This window comes from Sorex fumeus, unplaced genomic scaffold, assembly GCF_029834395.1.
Source record: "Sorex fumeus unplaced genomic scaffold, SorFum_2.1 ptg000019l, whole genome shotgun sequence".
NCBI lineage: Eukaryota > Metazoa > Chordata > Mammalia > Eulipotyphla > Soricidae > Sorex > Sorex fumeus.
The window spans coordinates 13,340,808-13,353,508 of record NW_026606076.1 but is presented as its reverse complement, the minus strand read 5'-3'; the positions used below and the strand labels follow the sequence as shown (position 1 = coordinate 13,353,508).

The following is a 12,701-nucleotide window of genomic DNA, read 5'->3' as shown; positions in this document are numbered from 1 at the left end:
TGGGGGGAAGTTCGGCCACCGGGTCCCCGTCGCCGCGGCCGCCGCCGGATCCGCCGCTTCCTGGAGCCTCCCCTCCCCCGGCCCAGGGCGCCTGGACAGCCGGGTAAGGGGATCCGGGAACCCGAGCCTCCCGGGAAGGCGACACCGCGAGGTGCGGGCGGGAAGGAGGAGGGGGCGGGTGGGGGCCGAGCCCCAGGTGGCCGGGCCCTGCCTGCCAGGGCCAGCTGCGCGCTCCCTCGGGGACGCCTGGTGGTCCGCTGGGGCTGAGGTGCAGCCCGAAACAAGGGCCACCACGGCGAGGGAGCGAGTGCGGGGATGGGGTCCCCCCCACATCCTGCCCTGCAGAGGCAGCACTAGACTCCGGGAGGATCTTGGGCTCTGGACCCTCTTCTCTCCTCCAACCCCAAAGGCCTCCAGGCTGGTCCCCCGGCAGGACCCGGCCTGCCCCAGGGCCTTTGCACGGGTGCTCTGGCTTAGAGCACTTTCTTCCAGGGAATGCGGAAGGATAGTACAGCAGGGAGGGCACTGGCCTTGCATGTGGCTGACCTGGGTTCAATCCTCAGCATCCTATAGGGTCCCCTTGAGCCCTGCCAGAAGTGATCCCTGAGTGCAGATCCAGGAGTGAGCCCTGAGTGCTAGCAGGGTGCGGCCCAAAATGGAACAAAAAGCGCCTTCTTTCAGAGCGCCATCCTTTCCTGGGCTCTTGGCTCAGAGGTCCATCTCTCCACATCAATTAAGCTCCCCTTCCGCCCGCCAGCATTTAGCACCTCCCGACCTAGGGACTATTTTACAGACTCAGCCTGGGGAGGGAAATGCCCCCATTTCAGACAGACTAACCCAGGAAGCAGGGGCCGCCCAGGGCCAGCGGGGACTCGGTGACATAATGAAACCCTGGAGCGCATTCAAGGTGTCCTGGGGGTGTCACCAATCTTGTTTTATGACCCAGGAACAGACTCCAAATGCGCTCGTGTTTTTGAGGTGGTCCAGATCCTGCTTGGCAAAGATTGTTTCTGCTTCTGCACGCTCCTGCCAGCGGCCGGTAAAGGTTCCGTCCTCCAAGGATGTTCTAGAACACAGAGCCCTCGCCTTGGTTTGCAGACAAGCTCTGCTGAGTACTGCGGGCATAATTAAAGCTGAGTTCTCTCACTTTTCAGAGTGTACCCCTGGGATTTTCATGGCTTGGGAAGAATTTCTGAACAGGGGTCAGGGCGATAGTCCAGTGTGGGGGCTTGGGTGGTGTTGGCCTTACATGTTGCCAACCTGGGTTTATCCCCAGCATCCCATGAGCCCCACCAGGAGTGAACCCTGAGTGCAGAGCCAGGGATGAACCCTGAGAACAGCCAGATGTAGCCCCAAAAAGAAGGCGCATTTCCCCCCCCCCAAAAAAAAACAAAATAATTTTCACGCACGACCATCTCCTGTCCCATCTATGCCCTCCATTTGGAGTGCCTCACCCAGACAAGATTCTGTGTTCACTGCCTGACCCGCCATCCCCCCAGACCTGGTCCTCAGCAGGAGCAAGATTAAGGCAGGTCAGGCATGGACCCTCAGATGCTGAGGTCAGAGCAGAGGCCGGCAGGAGGGCTGGGGAGAGGCTCAAAGATTAGAACACACAAAAGATTTGCACATGGGGGGCCCAGGCTCAGTCCTAGGGACCTATGGTCACCCCCACCCCTACCACTGCAGGAGAGACCCGTGGGCACCGCTGGCTCTAACCCCAAAATGATTGTTTTTGTTTGTTTGGGAGTCATACCCGGCAGTGCTCAAGGGCTCACTCCTGGCTCTGCCCTCAAGGATCACTCCTGGTGGCCTCGGGGGACCCTCATGGGATGCTGGGATCGAACTCCGGGTCGGCCACATGCAAGGCCAGTGACCTCCTCAACTGTACTATTGCTCTGACGCCCACAAAATAATTTAGTAAAGAACAGTCCTATAGAAAAAGAGAGTGCCAGGTTTCCACCAGCTTGACCTCGGGCTCACCTCCCATGGAAGGGGAGGGACCAGGGAGGGTGGGGCGGGGCCAGAGAAAAGGGCGGGGTCAGAGAAAAGGGCGGGGCCAGAGAGGAGGGGCGGGGCCAGGGAAATCAGGGAGAGGGGGTGCCAGAGAGGCCTCCCCAGGAAGGAGGATGCAAAAGTGCCTGGGAGGGTCCGGAGAGAGAGTGCAAGCAGGTTAGGGCACTTGCTCTGCACCCAGTATCCCATATGGTCCCCTAGGCACTGCCAGGACTGATCCCTGAGTGCAGAGCCAGGAGTAACCCTTGAGCATTGCTGAGTGTGGCCCCAAAGACAAAACAACAACAAATAAAAGTCTGGAAGCCGCTGGAGCGACAGCACACGGGTAGGGGGTTTGCCTTGCACGCGACCGATCCGCGTTTGATTCCCAGCATCTCATAGGGTCCCCCAGCACAGCCAGGGGTAATTCCTCAGTGCATGAGCCAGGAGTAATCCCTGTGAAACGCCGGGTGTGATTCAAAAAATAAAAAAAGCCTGGAAGCCGTGCAAAGTGAGACACTCCCTGCCCCCCCCCCCACATACACACATGCACACACTTGCATCCTGTTCCACGTGGACACCCCTGAAACCCAGAACACTCAGGGATTGAACCAGATCCCCAAGACCCCCAGGGTGAGTTCCCAGGGATGAAAATGTCCAGAAGAGGAATGTTCTGGAATGAGAGGGTGCCAACAATGCACGACATCATACACTTTACCACCTTTAAAGTGTAAACTAAGGGGCTCAAAGGGCTGTAATGCATTCTGAGGATGCTCAAGGCCCTGAGTTTGATCCTGAGGGCTGGAGCAATAGCACAGCGGTAGGGCGTTTGCCTTGCACGCAGCCAACATGGCCGACCCGAGTTCGATTCCTCCGCCCCTCTTGGAGAGCCCGGCAAGCTACCGAGAGTATCTCGCCCGCACGGCAGAGCCTGGCAAGCTCCCTGTGCTGTATTCGATATGCCAAACACAGTAACAAGAAGTCTCATGATGGAGATGTTACTGGGCCCACACGAGCAAATCGATGATCAATGGGAGGGTCTTTACTTTACTTTACCCAGTCATTGCCCTCCAAGAATGGCTGGGATAGCCCTGGAGGCCACCAGCCCCTGTCGCATCACTGGGCCTGAGCCCCGCCAGGAGTAAACCCTGAGCACCCTCGGGTATGGCCCAAGCCCCCCCACCCCTCAAATAACCTGGGCGCTCATCTCCTAGGTTAGCTGAAAACTGCAGTTGTCTTTGTTCCCAGCAAAGAAATAGACCTCAGAAGTTAGTCTGTGGTCAGCCCTGCAGCCCGACTCTGAATGTCTGTTCCTGCCTCCTTTAGCTTCTCCCTAGGTGGGGTGGGGGCGGGGGGCGGCTGGCAGGGCCCTGGCATTGGCCTGTCCCCGCTCGTCCCCTCGCCTTCTCCCCTGTGTCCACTTCTGGTCCAAACACAGACTTCCTCTAAGGACACCAGCAGGCTGGAATGGGGGCCCGCCCTGCCCACGGGTGATGTCATCTCGACTAATTATATCTACAAAGACCCTAACTCCAAATAAGGTCACGTTGTTCTGCCGTCTGGAGAGGACTGGGACATATCTCTTGAGGGACATAATTCAACCTGGCCAACAGACAGGCAGGCATTTATCAAAGCTTTCTGGATGCCTCCAGTAAACAGATGCCTCAGCGAGGATGTCCCACATGGGCCAAGTGGAAGACAGGGGCGGGGGGTGGGGGGAGGGCGATCATCGTCTGCATTCTTGTAGATGCACCCCTGATTAAAGGACCAAGGCTTCAGGCTTCCACAGACGGGGCCACGCCACACGGGGGCTGGGGAGAGAGAGAGCACAGTAGACCCGGATTCCTGAGCCAGGGCTAAGCCTTGAGCACCAGGAGTGTGGCCCCAAGAATCTCTCCCACGAAAACAAACAAACAAAAAACCCTGCCCACGCCAGGGATGGTTCGATGGGCTTTGCATGCAGGAGGCCCAGGCCGTGGCCTGCTGAGCACTGAGAGCACCTCCGTTGTGGACCAAGCCTGGAGTGGTCACAAAACAAATGAAAGAAGTAAACAAACGGGGGGCTGGGTGTGGAGTCGTAGTAGGGGTAGAGCCCCTGCCTTGTATCTGTGAGGCTGGCCAAGAAACCCAAAACAACAAAGAAAACTAAAATCCCTGAATGGTTCAGGGCCTGAGACGGCTCCACAAACAGGTTGGGGCATTTGCTTTGCAAAGGGCCAGAGTTTTTTTGGTGCGTGTGGGCTCAACCAACGGTGCTCACCGCCTGAGCTCTTGCTCTGGCCCCAAGAGGCTGAGGGTTTGTTTGTTGGTTTTGGCCATACCCGACACTGCTCAGGGTTTACTCTTGGTTCTGAGTCACTCCTGGCAGTGCTGTGGATGGGGATGGGGTGTTTGTGGGAGGGCCTTAAGGGGAGCAGGGATTGAACCCAGGTCTCCTGTGCTCAAGGCAAGGGATCTCCCAGTACCATTTCCGGCCACAAGAGGCCCAGGCCTGCAAGGGCTCCTGAGGACTGCTGGGCATGTCATCCCAAATCCAATATGCCAAAACCTGTACACACGGGTTCACAGAGGCCAAAAGGCAGGAGGAGGCACCCAGGCCAGTCATCAGGGATGAGGGGCCAGGGTGATGTGGAAAGGGGGAGGGTTGGGATGAGGTTTCACCCACTGGAGGTTTTTGCGGGGCTACACCTGGTGATGCTCAGTGCTGACTCCTGACTCTGTGCTCAAGGATCACTTTGGGCAGGGCTCCGGGGACCTTATGGAATGCAGAGGATTGAACCTGGGTCACTTGTATGCAAGACAGCACACTCCGCACTGTATTATCTTTCCAGCCCCCCTGCTGGAGTTTTGGTCCCAAGAGCACCCCTCCCCGTTGGCAGTAGGTGCACAGCTCAATGTGTTTTTTGGGGGACCCCACTCTGGACGCTCTTGAGCTGATGGGGAGGCAGCCCTGACGGGCAACCAGTGGATAACCCTGGAGCCCGCCCCCGGAGGCAGGGATGGCAACATCCAGAACAGACCCCTCCCCCAGACAGGAAGTGGGTGTGCTAGGCAGGGGGAAGGCGGGTCTGTGATCTCTGAGGACAATGAGTGGGGGCATCTTCCGGTCCATGCCCCCTCTTAAATGAACATCCCCTTCGAACAACAAACAACAAATTTGAAACTGAAAACTGTAAAATTTATTTTAAAAGTCCAGATTGTGCAGTGGAAAAGGGGTCCCGGCGACCAGGGTCCTGCCGCTGGGGACGGAGGAGGGTCCCCCCTCCCCCAGCGGAGGTTGTCCCTGCAGCTGGCCTTACCTGGGACACACAAGCACTCGAGGGGAGGCCAGTACGCCCGTATACCCGCACCGTCCACACACCAGGCGTGGGCACAGCTGCAGGTGCGTGTGGGTGCGGGGGTGGGGGCGACACGCGAGCAGTGTCCCGTCCCCACGGTCTGTAGTGTGGGGTCCGGCCGGACCTCCAGGGGCTCCAGGGCCTTCTGGAGGTCACGCACCACGGGCTAGGTTTCTGGTTCAGTGGCTGCGGACAATCAAAGCTGGATGGATGCTGTAGAAGCTTTAGGGGCGCTGGACCCCGAGGAGACCCCAGCCCCTCCTCCACGGGTGGGGGTCCGTGTGCAGAGCCGACCTCCTGCGGGTGCAGGGGCGCTGACACCTTCAGAGGTGCTCACTGTGGCAGGAGAGGTGTGACTTAGGGTGAGGACACCCTGCTCCCCTCCGTTCCCGCATACTCATCCAGGCTGGGGGTTGGGGCGGAGCCAGAGAAAACGGAACTGCGTCAAGTCCGCCGCCCTTTCCAGGACCCCAGTAGTAACGGGGGAGGGGGGCATTAATAAAGGGTCCACCAGGCCGTCCGCCCACCTGTGTCCACGAGCAAGGAACCCCGAGGGGTTATGGGCACACTGGAACGTGGTCTGGTCACAGCACCCCACATGGCAGTGACCCCAGACCCTGGGCACCCTGTGCCAGGTGGGGGTGATCCGGCCATTGCCCACCAAACTGGAACCCACCTGGCGACCTGGGCCAGGATCTCCTTGATGCGGACGATGAGCTTCTCGTGCTGCCCAGGGTCACGCTCGATGGCGCCGTGGAGCCGGGCCATGTAGAAGTCCAAGGTGCTGAGGGTGGGGGTCTCGCCCGTGCCTGAGGGAAGGGGCGTGGGGGGGCGCTCAGAGGGGCCTCCTGGGCAGGGACCCTGGAAGGCTCTGGAAGGGCAGGAGTCTGGGGAGGGGGAGGAGGCCCTCTAGAGGCTCGCTGTGGGCTGGGGTCAAGGCTGTCCGGAGTCTAGAGGAGAGTTGCGGGCAGGGGGTGTCGTTGAGAAGGCAGCAGAGCTGAACAGAGGCCGGGGATGGAGACTACCCGGTGAGAGCCGGTTTCCCCGCGCCCCAGGTGGGGGAGGCAGTCAGGGAAACATTTGGAACCCCTGGAGTTGGCAAAACTTTTGTGGGTTCGCCAGGGGGAAGCAGAGTTGGTGGGAGAGCAGGGCAGCTTAAGGGCGGGACTCCCGTTGCAGGATGAGCAGGGATTGGGCACTGGGTCGCTATGGGCGGGGCCAATCGGTTTCCTGGGGCGAGATCCGCAGCACCCGGGCGGGACTAGAGAGCTTGGGGGCGGGGCCCAGCAGCAGAGCTAGGGAGCCGGGGAGGGACTAGAGGGCTTGGGGGCGGGGATAGCGACAGTGAGGCCAACCCTGGGCGGGGTTAGAGGGCAGGGGGCGTAGCCAAAGGGCGAGCTCGGCAGCCGGGGCGAGACTAGCGGGGCGGGGGCGGGGTCAGCGGGGCTCCGCACCCGGCACTGGCAGTGACGCGAAGCTGGCGGTGAGCGCCTGGCGCACTGCCTGGAGCTGCTGCTGCAGCGCCAGCGTCCGCCGCTCCTCCAGCGCCAGCTCCTGCTCCAGGCGCTCCCGCGCGCTGCTCATACTCTGCGTGTGCCGCTGCAGCACCGCGTTCTGCTCCTCGAAGGCCACGTTCATCTTCCGCAGCCGCCGCAGCTCCGCCTCCCGCGCTGCAGCGGGAGAGCCCGGTCAGCGCCTGCCACCTCCTCCCCTGCCCGCTGCCCGGTCTCGTTGCCCGGCGAAGAGTGGGGTGAGAAGGGAAGTGCTGGGGATTTATTTTTTTTTGGGGGGTTCCACACCCGGCGATGCTCAGGGCAGACTTCTGGCTCTGCACTCAGGAATCACGCCTGGCGGTGCTTGGAGGACCCTCTGGGACGCTGAGGACTGAACCCTTGCTTAGCCGAAGGCAAACGGTGTACTATCGCTCTGGCCCCAGGGGCTTTTCAAAGAAATTATTATTGGTCAGAATTTTGGGCTTCTCCGGACTGTGCCTGGAGATCGCTCCTGGTGCCATTTGAACTCTCTCTCCCTACCTCAAATGTCAGCAGTAAATTCCCCTCATTCCCCAGGCACTGCTCCTTCCTCTCCAGCTCTCCTGAAAAGCTGGGATGAACACTCACCTTTTTTTTTTCTTTTGGGTCATACCCGGCGATGCACAGGGGTTACTCCTGGCTCTGCACTCAGGAGTTACGCCTGGCGGTGCTCAGGGGACTGACCCTATGGGATGCTGGGAATCGAACCCGGGTCGTCCGCATGCAAGGCAAACGCCCTCCCCGCTGTGCTATCTCTCCAGCCCCACACTCACCTTTATTTTGGTCCAAGAACTCTTCGGTGAAGATGGGGACATCGAAGGTGGAGAAGCCGTCACAGTCTCTACCCTGAGGGCACATGAGGGGCAGTGGCAGGACCCCGAGAGAGAGAGAGAAAGAGAGAGAGAGAGAGAGAGAGAGAGAGAGAGAGAGAGAAGGCGGAGAAGGTACTTGCCTTGCACCAGGCTGACAGGAGTCCCATCCCCACCACCCCGATGAGGCCTGAGCAGAGATGCCAGGACTAAGCCCTGAATGCTACTGGGTGTGGCCAAAAGAAAAACCAAAGGCTGTTTTAATTTGTAGGAGCATCCAAACGCCCTCTGGGCCATCACAGGGCCCTCAGCCCTCCACGGGCGGGGCAGGCTTACCCTCCAGCAGGGGGCGCTCACCTTGTGTCCATTCAAGAAGGTGTTCATGAGTCCGGGACCCGAGTCCTCTGGTGGGGGACCGGAGGAACACTGGGTCAGTCTCTGGTGACCCTCACCCCACGCTGGTCCCCGGCTTTCTGGGGCGGGCCCCCAAACGGGAGAATTGCCCCATGTCTGCATCCCCTGTCCTGATCACTCCCGGCTATGCTCCCGTCCCACAGGCCTATGGAGGGGAGTGGCTGGAAAGCGCGAGATTCGCGTCTAGGAGCAGACACAAATGTCTGGGGCCTTCCCGCCTGCCCACTGTGCTCTGGCTGGAGGGGGTGACACCCGTGGTGCCAGGGCTGAAAGGCTTGGCTCTTGCACACAAAGCCCCGGGATTCCTCTCCCTGTCTCTTCCTCCTACCTTTCACTTTTTTTTTTCGGGTGACCCCACGATGCACAGGGGTTCCTCTGGCTCTGCACTCAGGAATTACTCCTGGCAGTGCTTGGGGGACCCTATGGGATGCTGGGAATTGAATCTGGGTCGGCCGTGTGCAAGGCATACCCCACTGTGCTATGGCTCCAGCCCCTCACTTTTTGTTTGGTTTTTGAGGCACACCCAAAGGTGCTCAGGGCTATCTCCTGGCTCTGAGTTCAGGGATCACGCCCGGCGGTGCTCCAGAGATCCACTGGTGTGCCGGAGATCAAACCCGGCTCTGCCTTGTGCAAATGCGTCCTCCCAGCTAGGACATGGCTCCGTCCCCTTCCCACCTTTCTTGACTTTCTTCTCCTGGATCTTCTCAGCGCACATCTTGTAGGCTTCCGACTGCTGATATGCTCGCAGCTCCTTGATGTATTGTTGCTTCTCCCGCTCCGCCTCATCCAGGTACCGCTGGGGGGGGGGGGGGGGCGGCACCACGAGGCTAGACCAACCTGGGCTGGGGGAGGCCTCAAGCCCGGGAGAGGGGCCCCATGTCCATCCATCTGCTTGCGTGTGGGCCTAAACGCCACTATGCTCCCGTCCCGCCTGCTGCAAACCCACTTCAAGGGGGGGCAATCCTGTGGCTTTCCGCATTTTTGGAAACGGCTGGGTTTCCCATAAACAAGCCCCATCCCCGCCACGTCCTTGGTGCATATTCCTGCTTCGGAGGCCCTCCTGCCCCCGGCCCACCTGCTTCTCTGCTGGTTGCAACTTGCTCCACTCGGCGCCCAGCATCTTGGTGATCTCCGGGAAGGGCAGGTCCGGGTGGCGCGTGCGGATCTGCTCCCGCCGCTCGTTCAGGAAGCGCACGTAGCCCGTGACTGGGGCTTTGGGTCCATTCGGCAGAATCTTCTTCCTCTTCTTGCCCTTGGGCCAGCCTCGCTTCTTCACCGGCTACAGAACCCAGAAGACCCATTGGAAGGGGCCTCCAGGAGGGCATGAGCTGGGCCCAGAGAGGGGATAGGGCCGTGGCCTTGGAAGATATGGGCGGGGCTGCAGGTGGGCACGCATACAGCCTTGGCACACCAGGGGGAAGAGCTGTGGGCGTGGTCTCGGTGGCGTGGGCGGGGCTTGCTGTGTGGGCGGGGCCAGGTTGGGAGACTGGCAGGAATCCCGGCTTGAATAGGAATCAGGGTTGTGTGTGTTTGGGGGGCAGTGAGGGATGGGGGATCCCTTGGGAGGGGTGAGGATTTCAGAGGACAGGCACACTGGGATCAGGCCCAGGGAGCGCCCGAGTGATCCCGGAAAAAGTGCCTCGGGCAGCAGAGTGGGAAGCCTGAACAGTTGGCGAGGGGTTGGCACAGGGCCAGGGGTGGGTGGCATGTGGCACGGGGCGGGGTCTCCGATTCGGGAGGGAAATCTGGACAACGGACGCTGCCCAGTCACCTCCCACCACGCCCGAGAATTCAAACATCGCTGGGGGCGGGGCTTCGGAGGGACGTGGGGGGGCACCCTCGGGAGACGGTGGGCGCGGGTGGGGGGGCATGTTCTCACCTCCTCCTCGTGGGAACCCTTCTCGCCGGCACGCGGGCCCTCGCCACGCTCTTGCTTGACCGCCACCACGAAGCCCCCGTGCTGGCCCGGCACCTTGCCCCCCGCCGGCCTGAGGCCACAAGAACAACGCCAGGGTCACCCCCACCTCTTAATCCCTTTGTAAGCAAAGGACCTCGGTTCCGGGAAGATCCCTTGAGGGGAGCAGAGGGGCAAGCCCCCGAAGGGGCAGGAGTCTCCCCATGGGTCACCCCAACCCCGACGTCTGAGTCCGAGTGGGCACAGGAAGGGAGACAGGTCCTGCCTGGGATGGGAGAGGGGAGACCTGGCTAGGGCCAGGGCAGGATCCCGGGAATAAAGACACCAAGAGGGGTATCCAGAAGGGGCGGGCCAGGTAGGAGATCAGATCCTTGGGGGGTCCCGGAGCTCCGCCGGGGCGCGCGGGGGCGGGGGAGGGCGTGGGGGTCGCACTCACGCGGCGGCCGCGCCGGGCTGCTTGGGGCCGTGGGACATGGCCGCTCCCGGCCGCACCTGGAACTCAGACGCGTGCCCGGGTGAGGGGCGCCCCGAGCCGCCGCCGTCGCCAACGCCGGGACCCGGCCGGGGAGCCCCAGAACGCCGAGCCGGGGAGGTGGGGAGGGCCGGATCCGGGGGCGGGGAGGCCCTCGAGGGCGGGCGCCCGGGGATCCTTTGTTGGGGGCTCGTCCGCCCGGAGGCCTGGGTTCACGCCCTCCCCCCAGGCCAGGAGAACCCCCGCCGCAGCCCCGGGACCCCCGCGCCCCTGCCCCCCCGCGATGCCCCGAGTTCCGCGACTGTTTTCACCTCCAAAGAAACTTTCCCGGACCCCCTCGGCGGCGGCGTCGCTCCAACCAACCGCCCGGGACCCGCCCCTGCCGTCTGCCCCCGCCCCGCTCCGCCCCCGGCATGCTAATGAGCCCCTGAAGCGTGCTGCGATTGGACTCGGTCTCCGCGGGAGGCGTGATCATGCAGATGAGAATCGGCGCGCCGGCCGTCGATTGGCTGGTGCGGGTGCGGAGCCGCGTGGTGGGGGTTCGGGAAGGCCTCGGGCGCTGCGTCAAGTTCGGCTGCGCCCGGCCGTTCTCGGGACCAATCAAGAGGCACTTTGAGGCCCCCCTCTGGGCGGAGCTTCTTTAAGGGCCAGGAAGTAGGGATCTGAGACCTCCCGAGCTGCGGGTCCGCGCTTTGGTCCGCTCCGGGACCAGATGGGCCGGCTCTCGGGTCCCGCCCCTGTTGCTATGCGGACGGCGACTGGTTGCTAGCTAGGGACGGAGCTACAGTCCTGACCCGACATTCCCAGCTGGAGGGCAAACTGGAGCCTATTTTAAGCACCTTGCAAAACTGAGGGAGGAATGTTCTCTATTTCTTGGACCGGCGGTTCCTCGCCGTCCCCTCGGGCCTGACCTTATTCTGAGCTTCTGGACACGGGAACTGCTCTCTGTCCCATGGACCTTCTGTGCAATGCAGACGTTGCACACGGTTTAGGGTCGCGGATGAGGGGGAGGGGGAGCGAAAGTCAGGGGCAGGGGTGGGCCAGGACCCTTATCTGGAGCTGGGCGGCAAGCCCTGGACAGACAAGCAAGCAGCGAAAGACCTGATGAAGACCGAGGCCGACCCTGGGGATCCCGGGGCTTGTCCGCTTCCTTCCTATTTGTTGATCCAAATTCCCGCCCAAGAAGCCTCAAACCTCCGATGAAAGCGAGCCTACAGCAATGAATGAGGGCTGCAAGTTACACCCTCATCTGCTGTGCCTCAAAGGGTTAAACAGAAGCAGAGGGGCTACACAAAGAGATCTACCCACCCCATACTCCAGCGAATATTTTTCCAGAGAACTGAAATCCTGACACCAGGCTGGAGATGTCGCTCTTAATTCCTGTTCTGCACCACCCAGTCCCTGGGTTGGATTTCTCGCCCTGGGACCCGAGGCCGACCTGAGTTCCGTTCCCAGTATCCCATAATGGTCCCCAAACACCACCAGGAGTAATTTGATTTTTTGTGGGGGAGTCACACCCAGCAATGCTCAGGGGTTACTCCTGGCTCTGCACTCAGGAATCACTCCTGGCGGTGCTTGGGGGACCATATGGGATGCTGGGAATCGAACCCGGGTTGCCCACGTGCAAGGCAAACGGCCTACCCGCTGTGCTATTGCTCCAGCCCCACCTGGAGTAATTTGTAATTCCTGCTAGAGCCAGGAGGAACAGATGAGGGTTTGCTTTACCCACACACACGCACAAACACACACACACACACACACACACACACACACAAAAGGAAAAGTCTCCACAGTGGGACTTGTAGGAGTATTCGCAATGGCATGTCTAAAGGGGGGTCACCACATGTCACCCTGACACAAGGACTCTCTTGGCCCACTTCACTCTGGAGAAAACCCGCATTCTCACACAGCATTCTCTCTCCACAGTACAGGAATCTCTCTCTTCTGCTTCCCTAAATAAAACTATTTTACTACTACTCCACACACACACTAAAAAAATATTCAGGGGGCAATGTGAGTCATCATAAGCCCCCAAATAGAAACAGCAGATTGCTAGGAAAAGCTAGTGGGGTCCAGGGGCACTGTGGAATACTATTGGCCCAGAAAAGAAATAAACAGCTGAAGGGGCCAGAGGACAGTGGACACTTGTCTTGCATGTCCACATCCCCAGCATTGACCCCCCTCCCCCAGTGCAGAGCCAGAAGTCAGCCCTGAGCACCAACGGGTGTA

General features: G+C 60.7%; 1 protein-coding gene across 1 annotated transcript; it reads right to left on the bottom strand.

Moving 5' to 3' along the window:
• Positions 1 to 5,148: 5,148 nt before the first annotated feature.
• HMG20B (high mobility group 20B) lies at positions 5,149 to 10,855 on the bottom strand. Its single transcript, XM_056113056.1, has 10 exons — positions 10,784 to 10,855; positions 10,437 to 10,492; positions 9,965 to 10,073; positions 9,161 to 9,364; positions 8,761 to 8,881; positions 8,029 to 8,075; positions 7,636 to 7,708; positions 6,785 to 7,000; positions 6,007 to 6,139; positions 5,149 to 5,666 (listed from the first exon to the last, which is right to left on the bottom strand). Exons 2-10 carry the CDS (start codon positions 10,472 to 10,474, stop codon positions 5,654 to 5,656), a joined length of 954 nt encoding a protein of 317 aa, XP_055969031.1. The 5' UTR covers positions 10,475 to 10,492; positions 10,784 to 10,855; the 3' UTR covers positions 5,149 to 5,653.
• Positions 10,856 to 12,701: the final 1,846 nt, after the last annotated feature.